This window comes from Hyla sarda, chromosome 7, assembly GCF_029499605.1.
Source record: "Hyla sarda isolate aHylSar1 chromosome 7, aHylSar1.hap1, whole genome shotgun sequence".
Lineage (NCBI taxonomy): Eukaryota > Metazoa > Chordata > Amphibia > Anura > Hylidae > Hyla > Hyla sarda.
The window spans coordinates 127,756,744-127,784,408 of record NC_079195.1 but is presented as its reverse complement, the minus strand read 5'-3'; the positions used below and the strand labels follow the sequence as shown (position 1 = coordinate 127,784,408).

Genomic DNA, 27,665 nt, shown 5'->3' with positions numbered 1-27,665 from the left:
TTGAGTTTAGCTCCACTATTCACTGTGGACAATCTAATAGAGGACAGCCAGCAGCTACTGTCCAGCCAACAAGTGCAGGAGACATCAGCCTCTTCCTCCGCAAGGCGGGCAAGTAGTGATGAGGAGAGTGACATGGGAGGTGGTGTTGCCAGCGTTCAGAGTCCTGAAGCAGACACTGTTGAGGAACCTGAGGAGGAAATCAGTGACGTGCAGACACTTGTTGATGATGATGAAGCCAATCGCAATTGGGAGCCAGGTGCAGAAGGGGCTTCATCATCATCATCATCATCATCATCATCAGGAGAAGAGAGTTGCAGGTTTCCCGTGAGGCAGCAGCTGAGCCAGCGAGGTGGTAGCATGGTTGGCAGTCAATATGGTGGCAGAAGTGGAAATTCTGGAATCAAATATGCCCAGGAGAGACCACTTGCTTCGTGGCAGCCTACCTTCCCGGGAGGTAGTGGAACAGGGGTTCCTGGAAACAGCAAAAGTAGCAATCAATGAGTGCGGACTGTTGGTGTGAAAATCAGCCACTTGGCAGTGTGGCAGTTTTTCATCAAGCATCCGGAGGAGGTTCACATGCAAGATATGCCGGCAGAAGGTAAAGCGTGGCCAGGGTCCCAATGTTGGCACCACGGCCCTGCATCAACATATGCTTTGCCACCATAAAGTGGCCTGGGAGAACCATGGCTCCAAAGTAGTGGTCCAGCCTGCTGCATCACCCAGTGGCAAGCCACTCCCTCTTTCAGCCAGCCAAGGCTCCACCACCTCAGCCGAAGGGAGATGTGTGTCATACCCTCCTTCTGTATCTCCAGATGCTCCTGCTTCTCCCATGTTTAGTCAGCCATTCCGCCAACAATCCATCGGCGAAGCCATGTCCAAGAGAAAACAGTATGCGCCCACTCATCCAGTGGCGCAGAAGCTGAATGTGCTTCTGTCCAAGTTGATGGTGCTGCATTCCCTCCCTTTTCAAGTGGTGACTCTGCACCTTTCAGAGAACTGATGGCTTGTGCCGAGCTAAGGAGGAGACTGCCAAGCCGTCATTTCTTTGTGAAGAAGGCAGTACCAACCCTGCACAATTTTGTGGAAGAGAAGGTGGGCCAGTCCTTGAGGCTATCGTTGTGTACCAAAGTGCACGGCAGCGCTGAAGTCTGGAGCTGTAACTATGTTCAGGGACAGTAGATGTCCATTACAGCTCACTGGGTGAATGTGGCCACAACACCAACTTGGACAGGTCACGCCGCTTCCTCCTCCACGCTCTCAGGCCGTTGGTCATGTGACAGTGTGCGACTCCGCCCCCTCATCCTCCACCATGTCCTCAGTATCCAATGCCCAGACATGTCTCCGTGCCCCTTCAGCATACGGGTCGTGGCATGAAGAAGGGAGTGACAAGTCTTCTGCCAGATGGAGGCGAATTTCCACACCAGTTCTTCAGTCATAGGTACTCTGGAAGAAGACAAGGGAAGAGAAGGACAAGGATGAAGTCCATAAACAACATAGAAGGGTAAAGTCCCAGTGGATTCTGAATCCCTATGGTTGTAAGAAAATTCGGCCCAGGGTAGTTACTGGGCCCAATCGTCTTGGCGAGCAGAGACAAAATGGCGAAGATAGTCCCCCAGGGCCTTGTTCACCCTTTTGACTTGAACATTTGATTGAGGGTGGTAAGCTGAGGAGAAGTCCTTGTTAACGAGAGCAGAGGGCCCTCCAGAACTTTGAGACGAACTGGACTCCCCGGTCGGAGACAATATGAGTAGGCAATCCATGTAGATGGAAGATATGACCAAGGAATAGCTTGGCAAGCTGTGGTGCAGATGGTAAACCTGGCAAGAGCACAAAATTAGCCTTTTTAGAAAATCGGTCCACAACAACCCAGATGACCGTTTTGCCACCAGAAGATGGAAGGTCAGTAATTAAGTCCATTGGTATGGACATAGGGACATAATACTCCCCCTTTATAAAGCATTGGTTCCCCCTCACCTGGAATATGCTGTTCAGTTTTGGTCGCCTGTCCATGAAAGGGACACTGCGGAGCTGGAAAGGGTGCAGAGACATGCGACTAAACTAATATGGGGCATGGAACATTTTAGCTACGAGGAACGATTAAAGGAGTTACAATTGTCTAGTCTTGAGAAGAGACGTTTAAGGGGGGATAGGATAAACATATGTAAGTATATAAATGGCCCATACAAAAAATATGGAGAAAAACTGTTCCAGGTTAAACCCCCCCAAAGGACGAGGGTGGCACTCCCTCCGTCTGGAGAAGAAAAGGTTTAGTCTAAAGGGGCGACACGCCTTCTTTACCATAAGGACTGTGAATTTATGGAACAGTCTACCTCAGGAACTGGTCACAGCAGGAACAATTAATAGCTTTAAAACAGGGTTAGATACATTCCTGGAACAAAATAACATTAATGCTTATGCAGAATTATAAAACAACATCCCTTCCCCTTATCCCCTTACACCCTTCCCTTCAATTCCCTGGTTGAACTTGATGGACGTATGTCTTTTTTCAACCATACTAACTATGTAACTATGTAACTATGTCGGTCACGGGCAGCTCTGGAACTGGCAAAGGATGTAGTAGACCAGCAGGCTTGGTACAAGGGGTCTTGTCCTGGGCAACGGACAAAGTCAATGACATCTTGTTTTAGAGTTGGCCACCAATACTATCGGGAGATGAGTTGCAAGGACTTACGAATACCGGCCAACAGAGAGAAATTACCCCATTTCAAGACTCAGAGTCTTAGACAGGGAGTAATGTAGGTCTTCCCAGGAGGCAGGTGCCGAAGACTTGCTGGTGCTGCAGAAATGAGACGATCAGTAGGAACAATATGTTGAGGGTGAGATTCTTGGTGTTGTACTTCAGAAGATCCAGAAGATCTGCACCAACTCAAGAAGCATTATCTTCCAAAATAAATGGCTTGCCTGGATCTGGTCTTGACAACACAGGAGCAGAAGCAAAGGTGGATTTTAACTGTTTGAATGCTTCTTCTGCCTCAGGAGTTCAGACCTTCAGATTAGCAGTTTTCTTGGTGAGAGAGACGATGGGGGCAACCAAGGTGGAATAGTGTGGAATAAATTGCCGATAATAATTGGCTAAGCCGAGGAAGCGCTTAATCGCTTTCAAGCCAGAAGGTCGAGGCCAATCTAGTACAGAGGACAACTTTTTTGGATACATTTGTAGACCTTGACTGTTAACAATATACCCCAAAAACGGAAGCCGAGTCTTTTCAAAAGTACACTTTTCAAGTTTTGCTTGGGGTGATTGTCTCGGAGGCGCTGTAAAACTTGACGGAGATGAGAATGATGAGTGTGGAGATTGGGCGAGTAGATGAGAATGTTATCCAAATAGACAACAACACAGGAGTATAGGAGGTCACGAAAAAGGTAATTGACAAACTGCTGGAAGACTGCTGGAGAATTACAGAGTCCGAATGGCATCATCAGATACTCAAAATGTCCGTCACGAGTATTAAACACAGTCTTCCACTCGTTCCCTTCTCTTATACAAATTTAATTATAGGCCCCATGAAGATCTAGTTTAGAGAATATCCTGTCTCCCTGCAGACAATAAAATAATTCAGAGATTAAAGGAAGTGGGTAGCTGCTCTTTATTGTAATTTTATTCAATCCTCGGTAGTCGATGCAAGGTCACAAAGACCAGTCTTTCTTTTCCACAAAGAAGAACCCCACTTTCTGATAAATTCCTTCTGAAGATTCTCCTGGATGTAATTAGACATAGCCTGAGTTTCAGGGACCAACAAAGGGTAGATTCTGCCCCAGGGAGATGTGGAGACGGGCAGTAAATCAATAGGACAGTCATAGGGACGATTGGGTGGTAGGACTTCAGCTTATTTTTCACTGAAGACATCAGCAAAGTACTGAAGGAACGAAGGAAAACCGGGCAGAGGACAAGAAGATGATTCCAACTTAACCAAATGTATTTGAATACAGTGGTTGATGCAATGCGGTCCCCAATGAAGAACTTCTCCAATTTTCCAATCCAACTGACGGGCATGGAGTTGCAACCACAGTAGGCCAAGCAGGAGAGGAAAAGTACAATGAGGGAGTACATAACAAGTCAAGTTCTCCTTATGCAAGGCTCCGAACTGCATAGACAATTGTTCAGTGCGGTATAGAAGAGTACAGTCCAGTCTCTCTCCATTGACTGTAAAGATGTGCAAGGGCTTTAACAGGCGAGATACAGGAAGATGATACTTATGTACTAGGGAGGCATCAATAAAATTTCCTGCGGAACCAGAGTCCAAGTAGGCAAGAACAGAGAAAATCTCTTTGGAGGATAGAAAAAGCTGGACCTTCAAATTTAAGCGTGGAGAAGTGGCATTCACACCTAGGGAGGCCTCTCCCACAAAACTTGGGTGCTAGTGTTTCCCTGTGGCTGTGGACGTAGAGGACAATCTTTTAGGAAATGATCCGCACTGGCGCAGTAAAGGCATAGATTCCCAGTTCATCGGCAAGTTCTTTCCTGCAGGGTCTGGCGAGACCGATTCAACTGCATAGCCTCCACTGCGGGAGGCAACGTTGAAGATTGTGGTGGTTGCTGGAAGAAAGGTGCCAGACGAGGAAAGCATCAAGGTCATGCAGATTCCTTTTCTTGGCAAAGTTGCTCACGTCGCTCAGAGAAACGAATATCAATCCGGGATGCCAAGTGTATAAGTTCAATCAAGTTAGATGGCAATTCCTGGGCAGCAAGGGCATCCTTGATATGACTAGATAGTCCTCTCTTGAAGGTGGCGCAAAGAGCTTCATTGTTCCATGATAACTCTGATGCCAGGGGACGAAACTGAAAGGCATACTCGCCCACAGAGGAGTTGCCCTGCTCAGCAATGCCGTCTCAGCGGAGGAGGTTCGGGCTGATTCCTCAAAGACACCCCAAAATTCCATCAGGAAAGCCTGGAGATTGGTTGTGAGAGCATCACTGCGATCCCAAAGCGGAGTTGCCCAGGCCAAAACCCTTCCAGTTAAGAGACTGATATCGAAGGCCACCTTTGCTCATTCCGTATGGAACTGTTCCCCCATGAGTTCAATGTGCATGGAGCACTGCATCACGAAAGCATGACAGGACTTGGGATCCCCCTCATATTTTTCAGGAAGAGACAAGCGGAGTTTCGTTCCGGAGGAGACTGCAGCAGCGGGAGGCAGCACTGGAGCAGGAGGAGGCTGTGGTTGTGGCAGTTGTTGCTGAGCAGCTAGCAACTGCTGCATCATGGCCGATAACTGTCTCAACTGCTGTGTCTGCTGTGCCTACTGCTGTGAATGGAATGCCACGATAGAAGCAAGATCTGGATTATCTGGCAGAGGAACCCCAGCGGGATCCTTTCTGTTACAAAGCTGGATGTGGATCCTTTCTCCTGTGTGGCTGATGACTCGGACCATATCGGGGAGCGGAGTCTAAGATGCCGCTGGTCTTCACCAGGAATGCTTAATCTCAGGCTAGTGGCACTGAAGATCCAGCAGGGAAGTTTGGAAGGTGCAGAGACTTTACAATGTAGTGTCACGTGCAACAACTAATTATGAGTGCACTGGCCCTTTAACCTGTTGGGGACGAAGGGCGTATGCATACGCCCTTGCATGCTGGTACTTAAGGACGAAGGGCGTATCCATCGGCGATATCTATCAGCAGGCACCCTGTGCAAATCGCAAGTGAATTATGGGTCTATGGTGACCCGGTGACCCGGAATATAAGGGGGATCGCGGTTGTCTAAGACACCCACAATCCCCCCGAAGCAATAGGAGTGAGGTGGCACGAGTGCCACCCCTCCTATCCCTACTATTGGTGGTCTAGACGCGACCACCAATAGCTGATCGGGGCCGGGGGGGCTTTACTTTCGTTTTCCTCGTCCTGCCCACCCACAATAGGCCGGGCACAACGGGGAAAACGAAGAGGACCGGGCGCCGACGTCCACTTACCTGTCCAGTGGCTGAGGAGCGACGGTGATCAGCGGGCGGCGACGGAGATCTGCGGGCGGCGTGCGGCAGAAGAGGACGGCTCTGCAAAACTACAATTCCCAGCATGTACTGACAGACCGTGCATGCTGGGAGTTGTAGTTTTGCAACAGCTGGAGGCACACTGGTTGGAAAATACTGAGTTAGGTAACAGAACCTAACTGAAGGTTTTCCAACCAGTGTGCCTCCAGCTGTTGCAAAACTGCAACTCCCAGCATGCACGGTCTGTCAGTACATGCTGGGAGTTGAAACAGCTGGAGGTTTGCTCCCCCCATGTGAACGTACAGGGTACATTCACATAGGCGGGTTTACAGTAAGTTTCCTGCTTCAAGTATGAGCCGCAGCACAAATTTCTCACCGTAACCCGCCAGTGTGAATGTACCCTAAAAACACTGCAATACACTAACACCTAATAAAGAGTAAAACACTACATACATATATACCCCCTTACACTGTCCCCCCCAATAAAAATGAAAAACGTATTGTACGGCAGTGTTTCCAAAACGGAGCCTCCAGCTGTTGCAGAACAACAACTCCACGCATTTCTGGACAGCCACTGACTGTCCAGGCATGCTGGGAGTTTAGAAACAGCTGGAGGCACCCTGTTTGGGAATCACTGGCGTAGAATACCCCTATGTCCACCCCTATGCAATCCCTAATTTAGTCCTCAAATGCGCATGGCGCTCTCTCACTTCGGAGCCCTGTCGTATTTCAAGGAAACAGTTTAGGGCCACATATGGGGTATCTCCGTACTCGGGAGAAATTGCACTACAAATTTTGGGGGGCTTTTTCTCCTTTTACCCCTGAAAAGGAAAAGTTGGGGTCTACACCAGCCTGTTAGTGTACACATCCGACTTTAACAAAAAGTTGTCAAACACCTGTGGGGTGTTAAGGCTCACCGTACCCCTTGTTACGTTCCTTGAGGGGTGTAGTTTCCATAATAGTGTGCAATGTTGGGGGGGTTTGCTGTCCTGGCACCATAGGGGATTCCTAAATGGGACATGCCCCCCAAAAACCATTTCAGAAAAACTCACTCTCCAAAATCCCATTGACGCTCCTTGCCTTCTGAGCCCTCTACTGCGCCCGCCGAACACTTGACATACACATATGAGGTATTTTCTTACTCGAGAGAAATTGGGTTACAAATTTTGAGAGGATTTTTTTCCTTTTGCCCCTTGTAAAAATTCAAAAACTCGTCCTTAGGGTCATAATGGGCTCCGTCCCCAAGGGGTTAAATCTCAGAGCTCCAGCACACGTGTGCCGTAGGAGACGGGGACGCACGCACCGGAGCTGAGACACAGAGGAGAAGGGGGCAGTGGAGCGTGGTGAGTGACGGGCTGGGATTCGCATGCGGGCGCGTCCCGCGATGCGAATCCCAGCCCCGCCGGCAGACAGGGACACAGGGTCACTGCGCTCACAGCCGGAGCGCAGAGTGTAACAATCATTCAGCAACTATATGGTCTCCTCATGCTGCTGCAAGCTCCAGGCTTTGTCAGTCAGCAACTATATGGTCTCCTTATGCAGCCAAAACCTTCAGGCTGTGTCATTCATCCAGTATGTGGTTAACTAATGCTTCAGCCACCTCCAGGCTGTGCCATTCATCCAATACATGGTTCATGGATGCTTCAGCCACTTCCAGGCTGTGCCATTAATCCAATATATGGTTTACTGATGCTTCAGCCACCTCCAGGCTGTGCCATTCATCCAATATATGGTTGACAGATGCTTCAGCCAGCTCCAGTCTGTGTCATTCAGCAACTACATGGTTTAGCGATGCTGCTGGGCCTAAGACATTACCTATATATGTTTATGGTAGCACTAGCTACCATACATCTTCAATGGAAATTTCAAAATCCGTCTTTTATTCTTAGAGATTGTGAGGCCCTATTGTCTCCTCATCTGCCGCCAACTCCAGGCTGTGCCATTCAGATACTATATGGTCTCCTCATGCTTCAGTTAACTCCAGGCTGTGTCACTCAGCCAATATATGGTTTACTGATGCTGCTTGGCCAGGGCCTAGGCCTAAAAAAAATTATGGCAGCAGTAGCTACTATAAATCTTTAATTTAAATTTAAAAAATCCTCTTTTAATCTTAGGGATTGTGAAGCCATAGTGTCTAATAATGGTGCTGCCAGCTCCAGGGTGGGTTATTCAGCAATTATATGGTCTCCTTATGCTGCCAACACCTCCAAGCTGTGTCATTCAGCCACTATATGGTCTCCTCATGCTTCAGCCACATCCAAGCTGTGTCATTCAGCCACTATATGGTCTCCTCATGGTGCCAACACTTCCATGCTTTGTCATTCAGCCACTATATGGTCTTCTCATGTTGCCAACACCTCAACACTGTGCCATGCAGCCACTATATGGTGTCCTCATGCTGCCAACACCTCCACACTGTGTCATTCAGCCACTAAATGGTCTCCTCATATAGTGGCTAAATTACACAGCATGGTCTCCTCATGTTGCCAACACCTCCATGCTGTGTCATTCAGCCACTATATGGGCTCCTCATGCTGCCAACACCTCCATGCTGTGTCATTCAGCCACTATATGGTCTCCTCATGCTGCCAACACCTCCACGCTGTGTCATTTAGCCACTATATGGTCTCCTCATGCTGCCAACGCCTCCACACTGTGTCATTTAGCCACTATATGGTCTCCTCATGCTGCCAACACCTCCATGCAGTGTCATTCAGCCACTATATAGTCTCCTCATGCTGCCAACACCTCCACACTGTGTCATTCAGCCACTACATGGTCTTCTCATATAGTGGCTAAATGATACAGCATGGTCTCCTCATGTTGCCAACACCTCCATGCTGTGTCATTCGGCCCCTATATGGTCTCCTCATACTGATGCCACCTCCAGGCTCTGTCATTGCGCCGCTCTGCGGGAGTGATTCTAAAAGCAATGACTGTAATCTGCATGTCACACTGAATAACAGTATTATTTCACTACCCCAGCACACTCCATATGCGTGTTAGAACAAAGCAAAGTGTTCTACACCCTTATTGAGGCTCTCTGTAGTCCAGAAATAGCCGGTTTTAATATAGATTCACCGTGAATAAATTCTGATGGAACCAAATTCGAAAAATTTGGCGAATTGTTCAAATCGAATTTTTCAAATGTTCGGTCATTTCTACTGATTATCTACCACTATATGGCCACTGTATGGTGATAATATTCCTCCTTGTATACTGGTATTATTGCTAATATTGGTCTCGTTATACAGGATTTGGTCAGTAACAGTATGATGGTAATGTCTATGGTGACAATATTCCTCCTTGCATACTAGTATTACTGGTAATGTTGGTCTCAGTATACAGGATTTGGTCAGTAACAGTATAATGGTAACATGTATGGGGATAATATTTCTCCTTGTATGCTGGTATTATTTTTAATATTGGCCTTGGTAATCTGAATTTGGTCCGTATCTTTATTGGAAGATTTTTCCATTTCCTAATATACCGATTAAAAATGGCTTAAAAGTTTTCAGCATTTATGGTCTTATGATCCATCTTGCGATAAATATTTGTAATGCAAACATATTACTATCCCAGTTTATCTTTTTTTTGTTTTTTTCAGAACAGCATGATACTGTTGGCTAAGCCTGTTGTTTTTGTGATACTGCTCATGACTAAGCCTTGGCAAGTCAGTTTCTGTCTTATATATGGCTGCATTAAATTATATATAGTTGACCTCTAATTAAAACGTTATTTGATGTTTGTTTTGCATAGTTCCGAAGTATGCCCTGTAATTGAAAATGTAAGTAGACTATGACTGTAAAATGCAGCATCCAGGCAAAGTAAGTAATGCTGTTAAGCTATCCAAGAAAAGAATATCTCGGTTTCGCAGTAGTTGGAGCTTTACCTTGAAATATAATGGATGCTGAGCCCCCCTTCTTTCCTGGTTTTGACATAAATATGAGCTAGAAGGCCTTTGCTGAAGGGCTGGATAAGAGAAATGAATACTAAGTAGTAATCCCATCAAACCTGCCTCTTTTTGTGGGCAGCAGATAAACTTTGAAATAAGGGATTCCTCCTCAGAATTTCAGCAGGGAGTCTTTAGGCCTCAGTGTCTGAGACTGAGATGGGAAACAAACCAGCAGGAGATCAATAAATAAATAAGGTTTGTTTGGGTTGCAAATGAACCTTAGGGCTAAAATTACAACGGGAAAAAATGATACTGGTTAATAATATTACTTGAATTATGTACGCTGATATATTTGACAATCTTATGCTCTTCAACTTCAGTCAAGGAAATTGTAAATACATTAAGGCTTCTACTGCAGAATGTAAGTTTGATCTCAGCTTAGATTTATGGTTTACGTTATTAGGATTGCATTTATTTCACATGATTTTTTAAACCACTTTATTAACATATCATTTAAAATATAAGGCGCAGAATTTTCTCATAAGCTAAAATTCTCCTCTTAGTTTATTTAGCTTATGAGCAAATATGTATTTTTAACAATAAGTTCAACTGTTATGGCATAAGAACTACTTAACCCCTTAACGACCCAGGATATTTTAATTGTTGCATTAACATCTTTTTTAATCTTTTTTTTTTTTCATCTACCAAGCCATATGGACTTGTTTTTTTTGCACTTCGTACTTTCACCCTTTATGTTACCATAATTTTTTGTGACCCAAGTTTTACTCTTTAATGCCACTATTTTAGTGCTCATATATCATATTAGGTTAATGAGTTAATTCTTCTTCTTTTCTTTTCTGTGTTGTCACCTTTTTTACTGCCTGACAGCAATATTACAAACGTAACTCAGCTCTACAAAGGGGACTAGGATACACTTCTACCACAGCGATGTGATGAAGTTAAAAAATGTCTTAAAGGGGTACTCCCGTGGAAAACTTTTTTTTTAAATCAACTGGTGCCAGAAACAGATTTGTAAATCACTTCTATAAAAAAATAATCTTAATCCTTCCAGTACTTTTTAGGGGCTGTATACTAAAGAGAAATGATGTCATGACCATAGTGCTCTCTGTTGACCTCAAATAAAGGTAGGAGGGCGGCACTGGATATTCGCCGTGCATGTGGATAATAGCAAATCCAATCGTAGAGAAAATTCCCGGCACCGGCTTTTTTTTTCAAATGCTTTATTGTGCATATAACTCATATAACTCAAGACGTGTTTCGGCTGCTTAGTCTTTTTCAATTGCATAAACCATACTGACCAAATACAATATTACATAGTGTCACTTCCTGTCTCACGGACATCAGCTCAGCTTAATGATGATTGACAGGTGTACAAACCAATAGATACAAATGTAAACAAAAGCAAAAGACTGAAGTACACGTGGATGACCTGTTTGACTTCCGCAAGTCCCGAACTGTGTCATTGTACTATGTATCTGAAATGTAAAAAATATATATTGTATTATTACAATGTAACGATATATATGTGGATATTTCAATGTAGCCATATGTAAGTAAATATGAAAGCATAATATAACAATATGTAAGCAGATACTATACGGCTGTATGTGAAACAGATAATGAAGCAGTAAAATATTATGTTATGAATTATGTCAGAAAACTTGTCAACTCATAATCCCTGTTTAAACCATACGGTTCAAGTGTGTTTAATTTATGGATCCATGCGGCCTCTCTTTTACGTAATAATCTTTTTATGTTACCTCCCCTTCTGGGTAGATGAACTTCCTCTACCACCTGGTATTTCAACTGCGATATATTATGACCCCTATTTTTAAAATGTGCTGGTATAGGAAAAAGAAGATTTTCGCAGTGGATCGTGGACTTGTGACGGTTTATGCGGTCTCCTATACGCTGTACCGTTTCTCCAAGGTATAGTAAACTGCATGGACATTTGATAACATAGAAAACATTCCGGCTTTTTCAGGTGAAGAAACCCTTAATTGATATCTTTTTACATGTATGTGGATGGGAGATGTAATTTCCCCTAGCAATGTTACTACATTGACCACACTGTAAGCATGGGAATGTCCCATGTTTTTGAGATTTTAGAAAATATTGTTTCTGTATCTTTTTATTACTGCCCACGTCAGCTCTTACAAGATGGTCTCTTAAGTTAGGTGGTCTTTTATTGCATATGAGGGGGGTTGTTTTAAATTCCTATATATTAGCATAAGACTTTTGTAAGATCTGCCAATATTCTCTTATGATTTTATCAATCCTATGTTGTTGGGGATGAAAAATCCTAACAAAAGGGATTCTCTTGTCATTCTGAGTTTCTTTATTAGTTTGGTTAGGATTAGTGGCCTCCTGTAATATCCTCTCGGGATATCCCCTCTCTCTAAATTTATCATGCAACTCCTGTAATCGTGTCTGCCGTGTGTTGGTGTCACTGACAATTCGTTCAATCGTCTTATAGTGTGACCGGGGAATTGATTTTTTTACAGCTGGTGGATGGGCGCTGGTGTAAAATAATAGGTTATTCCTATCCGTCTCCTTTCGATAAAGGTCAGTATGAAGTCCCCCTGTGCATCTTTAAGGACCACCGTGTCTAGGAAATTCACCTTTTCCTGACTTTCTGACATTGTGAATTTCAACTCGGGTCTTACATGATTTATGACCTGAAAGAATTCACTGAGTGACGAATGTGGCCCCTCCCATACGCAAAAAATATCGTCTATAAAGCGTCTCCATGCTCTCGCATGCATGTGAAAAAGACTATTAGAAAAAACGTGTTGCTCTTCAAAATAAGCTATATAGGCATTTGCGTATGGAGGGGCCACATTCGCCCCCGTCGCCGATCCCCGTTTCTGTTGGAAGAATTGGTCCTCATAAAGAAAATAATTGTCATATAATACCATCTGTAATAACTGAGAGAGGAAGATTTTCTGAGTATCTGAATATGTACTTGTGTCGAGTAACCACTGTACTGCTTCTATACCTTTAGTATGTTCAATGGAGGTATATAAACTAGTCACATCGATTGTGACTAGCCATGTCTGCGGTGTGACCTCATGTATCTCTGACAGAACCTTCAAGAAATCCGTAGTGTCTAGGAGGAATGCCTTCGTTTTTTTGGTCAGAGGTGTTAATGCCTTTTCAAGTACTATTGAAAGAGGAGATAGGACAGAGTCGACAGATGCCACTATCGGCCGACCCGGGGGATTGTGTAAATCTTTATGTACTTTCGGCAGAGTATAAAAAACAGGTGTAATAGGTGAGGTGTTAATCAAAAATTCCCCCATTTTTTGAATCAATTATATTATTCCGTACGGAATAATATATACCTCCATAGTTTATATACCTCCATTGAACATACTAAAGGTATAGAAGCAGTACAGTGGTTACTCGACACAAGTACATATTCAGATACTCAGAAAATCTTCCTCTCTCAGTTATTACAGATTGTATTATATGACAATTATTTTCTTTATGAGGACCAATTCTTCCTACAGAAATGGGGATCGGCGATGGGGGCGAATGTGGACCCTCCATACGCAAATGCCTATATGGCTCATTTTGAAGAGCAACACGTTTTTTCTAATAGCCTTTTTCAGATGCATGCGAGAGCATGGAGACGCTTTATAGACAATATTTTTTGCGTATGGGAGGGGCCACATTCGTCACTCAGTGAATTCTTTCAGGTCATAAATCATGTGAGACCCAAGTTGAAATTCCCAATGTCAGAAAGTCAGGAAAAGGGGAATTTCCTAGACACAGTGGTCCTTAAAGACGCACAGGGGGGACTTCATATTGACCTTTATCGAAAGGGGACAGATAGGAATAACATATTATTTTATGAACTACAAAGAGGATAGTGTTCGGCACTGGGTATTGCAGGCTGATAGCATATAATCGTGAATCCTGTACTGTTACTGTGTGTGGTGCTCAGCGCTTAGCCAGAGGTATAGATACTATGTATAGAAATGATAGCACGCTACTCGCCCTTTTCCAATTTTATTTTCGATCATGGTGCGGTAAATACAAAGATCACGCCAGTACAGTGGGAGCGGGGAGAGACAGGAAAGTGGGCTCAGCGGAGCCCTTGCAGCAACATTTCGCGGTAAAAACCGCTTGATCACGCCTTGAGGCGTGACCAAGCGGTTTTTACCGCGAAACGTTGCTGCACGGGCTCCGCTGAGCCCACTTTCCTGTCTCTCCCCGCTCCCACTGTACTGGCGTGATCTTTGTATGTACCGCACCGTGATCGAAAATAAAACTGGAAAAGGGTGAGTGCCGTGCTATCATTTCTATACATAGAACCTATTATTTTACACCAGCCCCCATCCACCAGCTGTAAAAAAAATGCATTCCCCGGTCACAATATAAGAGGATTGAATGAATTGTCAGTGACACCAACACACGGCAGACACGATTACAGGAGTTGCATGATAAATTTAGAGAGAGGGGATATCCCGAGAGGATATTACAGGAGGCCACTAATCCTAACCAAACTAATAAAGAAACTCAGAATGACAAGAGAATCCCTTTTGTTAGGATTTTTCATCCCCAACAACATAGGATTGATAAAATCATAAGAGAATATTGGCCGATCTTACAAAAGTCTTATGCTAATATAGAGGAATTTAAAACACCCCCCCTCATATGCAATAAAAGACCACCCAATTTGAGAGATCATCTTGTAAGAGCTGACGTGGGCAGTAATAAAAAGATACAGAAACAACATTTTCTAAAATCTCAAAAACATGGGACATTCCCATGCTTACAGTGTGGTCAATGTAGTAACGTTGCTAGGGAAGATTACATCTCCCATCCACATACAGGTAAAAATATAGCAATTAAGGGTTTCTTCACCTGTAAAAGCCGGAATGTTATCTATGTTATAAAATGTCCATGCAGTCTCCTATACGTTGGAGAAACGGTACAGGAGACCGCATAAATCGTCACAAGTCCACGATCCGCTGCGAAAACCTTCTTTTTCCTATACCAGCACATTTTAAAAATAGGGGTCATAATATATCGCAGATGAAATTCCAGGTGGTAGAGGAAGTTCATCTACCCAGAAGGGGAGGTAACATAAAAAGATTATTACCTAAAAGAGAGGCCGCATGGATCCATAAATTAAACACACTTGAACCGTATGGTTTAAACAGGGATTATGAGTTGACAAGTTTTCTGACATAATTCATAATATAATATTTTACTGCTTCATTATCTGTTTCACATACCGCCGTATAGTATCTGCTTACATATTGTTATATTATGCTTTCATATTTACTTACATATGGCTACATTGAAATATCCACATATATATCGTTACATTGTAATAATACAATATATCTTTTCTACATTTCAGATACATAGTACAATGACATAGTTCGGGACTTGCGGAAGTCAAACAGGTCCTCCACGTGTACTTCAGTCTTTTGTTTTTGTTTACATTTGTATCTATTGGTTTGTACACCTGTCAATCACAATTAAGCTCAGCTGATGTCTGTGAGACAGGAAGTGACACTATATAAGATTGTATTTGCTCAGTATGGTTTATGCAATTGAAAAATGCTAAGCAGCCAAAACGCGTCTTGCGTTATATGAGTTATATGCACAATAAAGCATTTGAAAAATGAAGCCGGTGTCGGGAGTTTTCTCTACGATTAGACTCTCTGTTGACCTCTGCTGTCCATGTTAGGAACTGTCCACAGCAGCATATGTTTGCTATGGGGATTTTCTCCTGCGCTGGACAGTTCCTAAAATGGACAGCAGAGGTCAGCAGAGAGCACTGTGGTCATGACATCAGAGGAAATACATTTCTTTTTTGGATTTCCATTTCTTTTTTGGATTTCCCTTAAGTATACAGCCCCTAAAAAGTACTGGAAGGATTAAAGGAGTTCTCCGGTGCTTACACATCTTTTCCCCTATCCAAAGGATAGGGGATAAGATGCCTGATCGCGGGAGTCCCGCCGCTGAGGACCCCCGGGATCATGCACACGGCACCCCGTTTGTAATCAGTCCCAAGAGCGTGTTCGCTCCGGGACTGATTACAGACGACCACCGCACCGGAAGCATGTGACATCACGCCTCTGCCCCCGTGTGATGTCACACTCCGCCCCTCAATGCAAGCCTACAGGAAGGGGAGGGGTGCCGCGTGCATGATCCCGGGGGTCCTCAGCAGCGGGACTCCCGTGATCAGGATAGGGGAAAAGATGTGTAAGCACCGGAGAACCCCTTTAAGATTTTTTTAATAGAAGTGATTTACAAATCTGTTTAACTTTCTGGCACCAGTTGATTTAAAAAAAAGTTTTCCACGGGAGTATCCCTTTAAGTTGCTAATTTTGCTGCTGAAGGTGATATAAACTAAGTTAAAGTAATAGTTATTTTTCCACATACCGAAGATAGTATTGTTGTCAGATAACTGATATTTTGTTCTTTTGTTCCTGATAAAAATGCATTAGAAATTAATCTGTTAGTTTATTCTGTATCCTCTGCATTGTGTTACATTTTGTATGGTGGGAAGAACATTCAGTAATTATATCTCTAATATAATTATTCTAAAGGCGATTTTATATGTTTTAGTGTGAAATAAATACCGTAGGCATGAGTTATTGACTAGAAATCCATATTCTTAGACACACAATAGAGTATGTATACAGTACAATATGGTAATATTTCAACAAGCTTTAAGTATCTAATGATTTCAAACTTTAGACAATCAATAAAGCCGGTTTTAAATAACAGGTCTGGTTGGAGTTTCCTATTACTAGAATCTAGATCAGCTGTAAAAAAATGTTATTCACAACCAGCATTTAGATGTGTTTTCTAAAGCCAGAAATGCTGTGGTTCTTATTCTGCTGTTGATCTGTAGAAGTTCACGAATATATATATATATATATATATATATATATATATATATATATATATATATATATATATATATACACATACATATAGTACAATTATTTTAATTTTTTTTTGGCGTTATTAGATTTAAAATTCTCTAGTACACTAGAAATGGCTATAAACCCACCATAAAAGTACTTAACACCTTAGAAAAATACTACCATTTTGTTTTTTTTTATTTAAAACGCACATAAAAAAAAATACTGCACAAACCTGGCCAAGATGGTGTTCTGAAGACAATTTTTAAGGCTTGATAGAACTTGTATCCTTAAAGCTATTATTTCCTCAGACACAAGACATGAGCCTTTCAAAGGTCATGTGTACAACATCAAATCAACAAATGGAACAGCGCTCCAGTCAGGTGGCATGCTTTCCCTCTGGGAATTCTAAATCTTTTAGATAAAGAGTTAATGCGACCACTTCATTGAAGAGCTGTTCCTGTCTTTTATTTGCTGTATGACATTGGATGGAAAGTGGCCAGTCCGATTACATTCATATGATCACTGTAACAAAAATGTATTATACATTCTCCCATTATGGCAACCTATTGTATGGGGTTGGGGGTAACTGAAGGTTTAAGTTTTACATATTACTTCTTAAGATTTTGCATTCGATTTAAAGTGCCCCTGTCATTTAGAAAGGATATTTGTCTCACAGACATCATAAGTTTTGATCACTTGAGAGAGAAGCACCCAGTAATATGCCTTACTTCTTGGTTGGGTGCAATATACTTCACTATATAGGCAAAACAAATAAATAAAATTCACAAAGTAATTCTTTAAGGGGCAGTACAGTACATCTCCCCGTTAGGGTGATCCAGGGTCTGTTGCGCACTCTAGGTTTATACATAGCTTCAACCCCTCCCCTATATACCAATACTATCTCCTAGGCCATCATGTGGATGTGCAAAATATACTACCATCCCCTCCATTATGAGTGGGTTTTTGTTGTTTTGTAAGTGTCTTTATTAATGGTTGTATTTTAATTGTGTATCCCTCTGTGAACTATCATATTAAATATAGACTGTTAGTTCAGTTTCCTTTTGATATTTTTGGTTATTCACCCTCCCTCTGGCTGCAGTCATAGTGTGCACAATGCTGTAAGTAGTTTAAATGTTGTCTTTTTTGTTCAGTGTTCTTTGCTGGGCCAGGCGCAGAACATTCATTCATATTTATTCATAAACTATAAATAGCTAAGTAAACATTTTTCATAATATAGACATTTCCTAAGTTTTTGCTGTAGATTTCTCACCAGACAGACTGGTGTATTATAAACTGTAACCTATAAAATGGAGTGTAGCATAGCCTGTATTCTGCTGACTGATCTTCAGGGTCTTGCATGTTATATACAGAGTGGGGGAGATCTCTCAAAACCTGTGTAGAGGAAAAGTTGACCAGTTGCCCATAACAACCATTCAGATTGATTCTCTCATTTTTAAAAAGCCCTGTGAAAAATAAAAGAAGCAATCTGGTTGCTATGGGCAACTGGTCAACTTTTTCTATGAACATGTTTTGATAAATCTCCCCATATGTTTAAAGCAATATGCTTAAAGGACTAGTGCGGTGAAAAATAACTTATCCTCTATCCAAAGGATAGGGGATAAGTTATAAATTGCACGGGGTCTGACCGCTGGGACCCCCCCCCCCCCCCCCGCGATCTCCTGAATGGGTTTCCGGCAGTTTGCAAGAAGTGGCCATTCAGACCCCTGAAGGCAGCAACAACCGAAACGTCCCCTCCATGTATTTCTATGGGATGGGTCGCCGCTCCATGCAGGGTTCAGCACGCCCCCTTCCACAGACTGCCGGGGCCCCGTTCAGGAGGCCTCAGCAGTCAGACCCCTCGCAATCTATAACTTATCCCCTATCCTTTGTTATTTTTCACTACACTACTCCTTTAAAGGAGTAATTCTGACCATAGCATTATGTTCTGGAACGTTATGGTTTTAGAAGAAAATGTACTTTGTAGGTTGCTATTAATGTACTAAAGTAGAAGAGTTATGAGGGAGCCAGTTAGAATAGGTAAATCCTGGACCCTGTTCTCTCTTCGTGATATTTTTTCATGCTGTATCTCAGGGCTATACTTTTTAACCCCTTTACATTTCTATGACTGTACTGGAAGAGTTGAGAGTAAATGCAGAACTTCTCACCAGCTTCCTGCTGTCACGCTCAGGCACTCACAGCCATTAGCGCTTCTTCGGGCATTTAATTGACCAATCCTTCTCTAAGAAGTCTGCTCTGAGGGAAAATTGGAAAACCTACCATTATATTAGCAGGAACACGATGTTGAAAACCATTGAAACAAGCTGTATTGGTCCAGAGGTTTCCTATCTGTGATAAGCAACATCCTCGCTCTTTTTTTTATTTTTATCAAAGTACCTGACTTTAAGCAATTTTATTGTTTACAGAGGGGATCTAGAGAGATGTTGACCCTCAGCTTTGACTCTCTCCCTTTTTCCATATTTATAGAAAATACTATGTATCATAATATAACTCTATACTTATTCATCTGAATAACTAGGTGCACAATATGTTTTGTTTAATACCTGCATGTCTTACTCTATCTTATAGCCATTTGCTCTCAGGTTTGACACCATTAAAGTTAAGGCAGTTATAGAGGAGATTGCTCAAAAGTTGCATATCAGCCATGATATTAAAGGGAACCTCTCAGACCATTTGTGCTGCCCTCTCTGAGCAATTACTTTTTTTCTATAAAGTGTACCTGTCACTATATAATTTTTTTATTTACAAAATGCAAGTGTTTTGAAAATATTATACAATATATTTTATTAATGCACTTGTGATCTCTCTCTCTCTCTCTCTCTCTCTCTCTCTCTCTCTCTCTAAATAGGTTTACCCAATGCCATATCTGATGCTAGAGACAGGGTGCATCAGGCACAGCCGAGTGTGGCTTTGTCATCCCCTGCTACTCAGCTGTGTACAGCAAGTAATAGGGGATGACAAAATCAGGCTTGCTTAGTTTATTTAGTTTAAAGTATTTTTTTTTTAAGTTGATTGCTTGAGTTTGTAAATGAATACAAAATTGTATAGTGACAGCTACACTTTAAACTCTTAAGGACTCAGGGCGTACCTGTATGCCCTGAGCCCGGTCCCGGTGTGAAAAAATGGGGTCACGCCGTTACCCCGCATCACACCGGGTCTGTCCTGGCTGCTAGTCATAGCCAGGACCCTGGGCTAACAGCGTGCGGCACCGATCATTGTGTCGCGTGCTGTTAACCCTTCAGACGCGGCGATCAAAGTTGATCGCCGTGTCTGAAAACTAAAGTAAACGCTTCCCGGCAGCTCAGTCGGGCTGATCAGGACATTGCGATAAATCGCGATGTTCCGATCAGCTGGGACACAGGCCGAGGTCTCCTTACCTCTCTCCGCGGCGTCCAATCAGGGTTTGATTGTTCCAAGCCTGAGCTACGGGCTTGAGCAATCGAGTCCCTATCTTGATGATCCGTGCAAAGCTATGGCTTTGCAGGGATCAGCATAAGAGATCACTGTGTGCAGTGCTATAACTCCCTATGGAAGCTATAGCACTGCAAAAAAAAAGTGAAAAAAAAAAGTTAACAAAGGTCATTTATCCCCTTCCCTAATAAAAGTTTGAATCACCCCCCCTTTTCCCATAAAAAAAACTGTGTAAACAAAAATAAAAATTAACATATGTGGTATTGCCGCGTGCGTAAATGTCTGAACTATAAAATTATATCATTAATTAAATCACAAGGTCAATGTCATACGCGCAAAAAAATTCCAAAGTTCAAAATAGCGTATTTTTGGTCACTTTTTATATCATAAAAAAATGAATGAAAAGCGATCAAAAAGTCCAATCAACACAAAAATGGTACCGATAAAAACTTCAGAACACGGCGCGAGCCCTCATACTGGCCTGTACACGGAAAAATAAAAAAGTTACAGGGGTCAGAAGATGACAATTTTAAATGAATACATTTTCCTGCATGTAGTTATTCTTTTTTTCAGAAGCAAAATCAAACCTATATAAGTAGGGTATCATTTTAACCGAATGGACCTACAGAATAAAGATAAGGTTGACCAAAAAATGCACTGCGTAGAAACGGAAGCCCCCAAAATGTACAAAATTAAATTTTTTCTTCAATTTTGTCGCACAATGATTTTTTTTTACCATTTCGCCGTGGATTTTTTGGTAAATTGACTAATGTCACTGCACAGTAGAATTGGTGGCACAAAAAATAAGCCATCATATGGATTTTTAGGTGCACAATTTAAAGCGTTATGATTTTTAGAATGTGATGAGGAAAAAATGAAAGTGTAAAAACTGAAAAATCCTGAGTCCTTAAGGGGTTAAATAAGTTTTTGTCTTCTTCCAGCTTGATACCATTGCTGTGAGGCAGAAGTCTGATGTGGACTTTCCCTGCACAGCCCGTGTAAAATGAGCCACATGTATTGAAGAGGTTGTCCAACAATGAAACTGTCACGATTCGGCAGGCTGGAGGTGGATCCTCTGTGCCAGAGAGGGATTGGCGTGGACCGTGCTAGTGGACCGGTTCTAAGCTGCTACTGGTTTTCACCAGAGCCCGCCGCAAAGCGGGATGGTCTTGCAGCGGCGGTAGCAACCAGGTCGTATCCACTAGCAACGGCTCAACCTCTCTGACTGCTGAAGATAGGCGCGGTACAAGGGAGTAGACAAGAGCAAGGTCGGACGTAGCAGAAGGTCGGGGCAGGCAGCAAGAATCGTAGTCAATATGGCAATAGCAGGAGGTCAAGTACACAGTATGGACAAACACAGTAAATGCTTTCTCTAGGCACTAAGGCAACAAGATCCGGCAAGGGAGTGCAGGGGAAGTGAGGTATAAGTAGGGAGTGCACAGGTGGAAACTAATCAGGAAGATTGGGCCAGGCACCATCATTGGTGCACTGGCCCTTTAAATCTCAGAGAGCTGGCGCGCGCGCCCCCTAGAGAGCGGAGCCGCGCGCGCCAGAGCATGACAGCCGGGGACCGGGACAGGTAAGTGACTTGGGACGCGATTCGCGAGCGGGCGCGTCCCGCTATGCGAATCGCATCCCCGCCAGCAATGTCAGTGCAGCGCTCCCGGTCAGCGGGTCTGACCGGGGCGCTGCAGGGAGAGAAACGCCGCGAGCGCTTCGCGGAGGAGCAGGGACCCGGAGCGCTCAGCGTAACAGTACCCCCCCCTTAGGTCTCCCCCTCTTTTTGTCGGGATGTCGTTCCACCTGGGACGAGGACATTGGGAGCGATTGTAGAGTCTCCTTCTGGGGGACAGTGAAGTCCTGGGCAGACCGGTCAGAAGGAGTGGGAATGGGGAGGGAGGGCAGAGGGTGAGGCTTGGCACAGTCCTGATAGGCCTTGGGGAGACCAGGCACAGGAGGGGACACTGAGGCCCGACAGACGGGGCTGGGAGCAGACGTGAGGCATTTCTTGCGGCAAGCAGGACCCCAATTCTCGATTTCCCCGGTGGTCCAGTCAAGGGTGGGAGAATGGTGCTGGAGCCATGGCAGACCGAGAAGGACTTCAGATGTGCAGCCGGGCAGAACCAAGAATTCAATCTTTTCGAGATGTGGTCCAATGCTCATAAGCAGAGGCACTGTGCGAAAACGCACAGTGCAGTTCAACTTGACTCCGTTGACTGAAGCAATGTAGAGCGGCTTGATGAGACGGATCACCGGGATGCAGTACCTATCAAGCAAAGAGGCCAGAATAAAATTTCCAGAGGAACCAGAGTCCAAGACGGCCACGGCAGAGAAGGAGGAGTCGGCAGAAGGAGAAATCCGTACGGGCACAGTGAGACATGGAGAAGCAGACTCCGTACCCAGAGACGCCAGGCCCACATGAGCAGGTTGCGTGCGTGCATTTTCCAGACGAGGAGAATGAATCGGGCAATCCACCAAGAAATGTTCGGTACTAGCGCAGTACAGACATAGATTCTTATCCCTACGGCGAGACCTCTCTTCAATAGTCAGGCGAGACCGATCTACTTGCATAGGCTCCTCGGCGGGAGGCACAGGGGTAGATTGCAAGGGATACCGTGAGAGAGGTGCCCAGGGATTAAGGTCTTTTTCCTGGCGGAGTTCCTGGTGTCTTTCCGAAAAACGCATGTCAATGCGGGTGGCCAAATGTATAAGTTCATGCAGATTGGCAGGAATCTCTCGTGCGGCCAGCACATCTTTGATGTTACTGGATAGGCCTTTTTTAAAGGTCGCGCAGAGAGCCTCGTTGTTCCAAGATAATTCGGAAGCGAGAGTACGAAATCGGATGGCGTACTCGCCTACTGAAGAATTACCCTGGACCAGGTTCAGCAGGGCAGTCTCGGCAGAAGAAGCTCGGGCTGGTTCCTCGAAGACACTGCGAACCTCAGAGAAGAAGGAGTGTACAGTGGCGGTGACAGGGTCATCGCAGTCCCAGAGCGGTGTGGCCCAAGCCAAAGCCTTTCCAGACAGGAGACTAACCACGAAAGCCACCTTCGACCGTTCAGTAGGAAATTGGTCCGACAACATCTCCAAATGTAGGGAACATTGTGACAGGAAACCTCGGCAGAGTCTAGAGTCCCCATCAAATTTGTCCGGCAGGGACAAGCGGAGGCTAGGAGCGGCCACTCGCTGCGGAAGAGGTGCCGGAGCCGGCGGAGAAGATGGTTGTTGCTGCTGTAGCTGTGACTGAAATTGCTGTAGCTGTGACTGAAGCTGCTGTAGCTGCGACTGAAGTTGCTGTGTCATGGTGGTCAAGTACAACAGCTGGTGATCTTGTTGGGCGATCTGTTGGGCTTGCTGGGCGACCAGCGTAGTGAGGTCAGAGACAACTGGCAGGGGAACCTCAGCGGGATCCATGGCCGGATCTACTGTCACGATTCGGCAGGCTGGAGGTGGATCCTCTGTGCCAGAGAGGGATTGGCGTGGACCGTGCTAGTGGACCGGTTCTAAGCTGCTACTGGTTTTCACCAGAGCCCGCCGCAAAGCGGGATGGTCTTGCAGCGGCGGTAGCAACCAGGTCGTATCCACTAGCAACGGCTCAACCTCTCTGACTGCTGAAGATAGGCGCGGTACAAGGGAGTAGACAAGAGCAAGGTCGGACGTAGCAGAAGGTCGGGGCAGGCAGCAAGAATCGTAGTCAATATGGCAATAGCAGGAGGTCAAGTACACAGTATGGACAAACACAGTAAACGCTTTCTCTAGGCACTAAGGCAACAAGATCCGGCAAGGGAGTGCAGGGGAAGTGAGGTATAAGTAGGGAGTGCACAGGTGGAAACTAATCAGGAAGATTGGGCCAGGCACCATCATTGGTGCACTGGCCCTTTAAATCTCAGAGAGCTGGCGCGTGCGCGCCCTAGAGAGGGGAGCCGCGCACGCCAGAGCATGACAGCCGGGGACCGGGACAGGTAAGTGACTTGGGACGCGATTCGCGAGCGGGCGCGTCCCGCTATGCGAATCGCATCCCCGCCAGCAATGTCAGTGCAGCGCTCCCGGTCAGCGGGTCTGACCGGGGCGCTGCAGGGAGAGAAACGCCGCGAGCGCTTCGGGGAGGAGCAGGGACCCGGAGCGCTCAGCGTAACAGAAACCTAATTTCAATTGTCTAATAAATTAACATATTCTGCGGTCTTTTATGCTTTTCTTATGCTTATAATGTAAACAGTTGTGTTCATTAGCCCAATTTCCTGTCATATGCACATCCTGTAACATCCTGTTTCTGTGCACACTCTAGCTGGGAATTCAGCCAACTCTATCCCTCGATCACTAGACCTTCTTGACTAGTAGCACAGAAATACTTTTTTCATACTCCTCCTGATGTCCTGCCAAACTCTTGGTGTTTCTCGCTGCTTTGAAACACCCCACTTTCACTGCCTTTATTCTGCACTGCCCAGTGTGGGTTACAGGTAAATGTCTGCACACAAAGATAGACTGTGTGCAGATGTCTTAATATGTCTTAATATGATGTAATTATATAACATACATACAGCTGTTAGGTAATATAACTGGAAGAGCTTCACATTACACCTCTACTGTCAATCCATTTTTATATTTGTACCACTTTTTGTTGTAAGTATTTTACTATGCTGTTGCTATATCTATCAGGCTTTTATTGGTTGTCTAATAACATTGTTTTTCATTACACAGGGTGTCAACAGTGCCTTTGAAGTTTACCTTGTGGGAAACAACTCCAACCACTTTATAATTTCTCCAACTTCTGTCCAAGGAAAGGCTGACCTCCGTGTGAGAGTTGCTGTGCCCTTGGACTACGAGACAATACCCCGCTATGAATTTTCTGTAAGATTTATCCTGTAAAAAATAATCTGATAATGGCTTTTGTGTTATTATGGCTTTGAGCAGCAATATGCAAATTATATAGTATGCATTGGAATTATATCCTCTGACTTAAATGGGTTTTTCATAATGACCACTTTGGGTGTCCACTATGGTGTGCCAACAAGGGAGATGAAGGAGAAGTTCAGGCTAGCTTGGTGTACAGTGCTAAGTGTGATGGTTGTCTGGCTTGCTTGATGAGTTCCCCCTATGCGTCTATACAACTCTTTTGGAACTGGGGGTCTGCATGTGACAAGTCATTTGACCCTGGGGTACAAATGATAATGTTTTGATAATGTTGTTAGAGATGTAGATACAGTCCAATGAGACAATACTCTACTGTAGAGGGCCTACACAGGTTGGTTCATTGTTGTGCAAATACTTGAAGAATTTAATCACGGTTTGTGGCATGATTCCCTATTGCAGGGAGCCGAAAACATGACTTGGAAGATGTGCCATGACCACTACAATGCAAACAAAATCTACCTCAGCGGTGTAACATCTGGAAGCTGTATTCATAAGTGCTAATAAAAGGATGGCAAACATAAATTATCATTTCTAAATGGGTTGTTGCCAGTCATCATGGGAGCAAACATGTGTGACCTTAGGTAGGGGAAAAGGGAAAACCAGCTCACCTGTCCAGTAGTTGCCACAATCTAATGCACATGGATTTCACCTCCTCCTAGTGCTATGGAACATGACAGTCAAACTGCAGAATGATCCAGCAAAAATGGTGCACTAAAATGTACCTATGTTATAAGAAAATTTTAAAAAGCATCAATGAAGCAGACTGAAGAATCTAAACAAATTTCTGGTGCCAGTGCTGTACACTTAAAGGGGTACTCCCGTGGAAAACTTTTTTTTTTTTTTTTTTTTAAATAAACTGATGCCAGAAAGTTAAAGGGGTACTCCGCCCCTAGACATCTTATCCCCTATCCAAAGAATAAGGGATAAGATGTCAGATCACCGCGGTCCCGCTGCTGGGGAGCCCCGGGATCCCCGCTGCGGCACCGCACTATCATTACAGCACAGAGCGAGTTCGCTCTGTGCGTAATGACGGGCGATACAGGCTCCGCCCCTCGTGACATCACGGCCCATCCCCTTAATGCAAGTCTATGGCAGGGGGCGTGACAACCGCCACGTCCCCTCCCATATACTTGTATTGAAAGGGGCAGGCCGTGACATCATAAGGGGGGGAACCGTGACATAACGATGCTCCGGCCCCTGTATTGCCCGTCATTACGTGCAGAGGGAACTCGTTCTGTGCTGTAATGATAGTGCGGTGCCGCAGCAGGGATCCCGGGGCTCCCCAGCAGCGGGACCGTGGCAATCTGACATCTTATCCCCTGTCAGGATCCGGGTACTGTGAGGATACTGGTGGTGGATCCTCTGTGTCAGTGGGGTGATGACGTGGGCCGTACCAGGGGAACGGAGTCTAAGGGGTTACTGGTATTCACCAGAGCCCGCCGCAAAGCGGGATGGACTTGCTGCGGCAGGTAACCCTCAGGTCGTTCCACCCGATAGCGACTCAACCCCGACTGACGGCTGAGATAGGCGCGGTACAAGGGATTAGGCAAGAGCAAGGTCGGACGTAGCAGAAGGTCAGGGCAGGCAGCAAGGATCGTAGTCAGGGGTAACGACAGGAGGTCTGGAACACTGGCTTGGGACATACAAGGAACGCTTTCACTGACACAATGGCAACAAGATACGGCAATGCTGGGAAGGGGAAGTGAGGTTATAAAGGCGTGGAGCAGGTGGGAGCTAATTACACTGATTGGGCCAGACACCAATTAGTGGCGCACTGGCCCTTTAAATCTTAGAGAGCTGGTGCGCGAGTGCCCTAGGGAGCTGAGCCGCGCGCGCCAGGACGTGACAGCCGGGGTCCGGGACAGGTAAGTGGATTGGGATGCTATCCGCGAGCGGGCGCGTCCCGCTATGCAAATCGCATCCCCGTTGGCAGTGTCAGTGCAGCGCTCCTGGTCAGCAGTTCTGACCGGGGCGCTGCAGAGAGGAGAACGCTGCAAGTGCTCCGGGGAGGAGCAGGGACCCGGAGCGCTCGGCGTAACATCCCCTATCCATAAGATGTTTAGGGGTGGAGTACCCCTTTAAACAGATTTCTAAATTACTTCTATTAAAAAAATCTTAATTCTTCCAGTACTTTTTAGGGGCTATATACTAAAAAAGGAATGCTTTTCTCTTTGCATTTTTCTGATGTCATGACCACAGTGCTCTCTGCTGACCTCTGCTTTCCATTTTTGGAACTGTCCAGAGCAGGAGAAAATCCCAATAGCAAACATATGCTGCTCTGGACAGTTCCTAAAATGGACAGCAGAGATCAGCAGAGAGCACTGTGGTCATGACATCAGAGAAATCCAAAAAGAAAAGCCTTTCCTCTGTAGTATACAGCCCATAAAATGTATTGGAAGGATTAAGATTTTTTAATAGAAGTAATTTACAAATCTGTTTAACTTTCTGGCACCAGTTGAGTAAAAAAAAAAAAAAAAAAGTTTTTTTACAGGAGTACCCCTTTAACCATGGCTTAAAGTGTGGCCTTTTTGTGTCGCCTGAAAGGACCACACAACACTAGATTACCT

The 27,665-nt window shown here is 44.6% G+C and overlaps 1 protein-coding gene across 1 annotated transcript in view; it reads left to right on the top strand.

Annotated features, from left to right (window-relative positions):
* CDH23 (cadherin related 23) overlaps positions 1-27,665 on the top strand; it is a 1,135,250-nt gene that overhangs the window by 530,219 nt on the left and 577,366 nt on the right. The window contains exon 12 of the mRNA XM_056530710.1: positions 24,886-25,035. Within this exon, the coding sequence (XP_056386685.1) occupies positions 24,886-25,035 (150 nt within the window). The remainder of the gene's footprint in view (positions 1-24,885; positions 25,036-27,665) is intronic.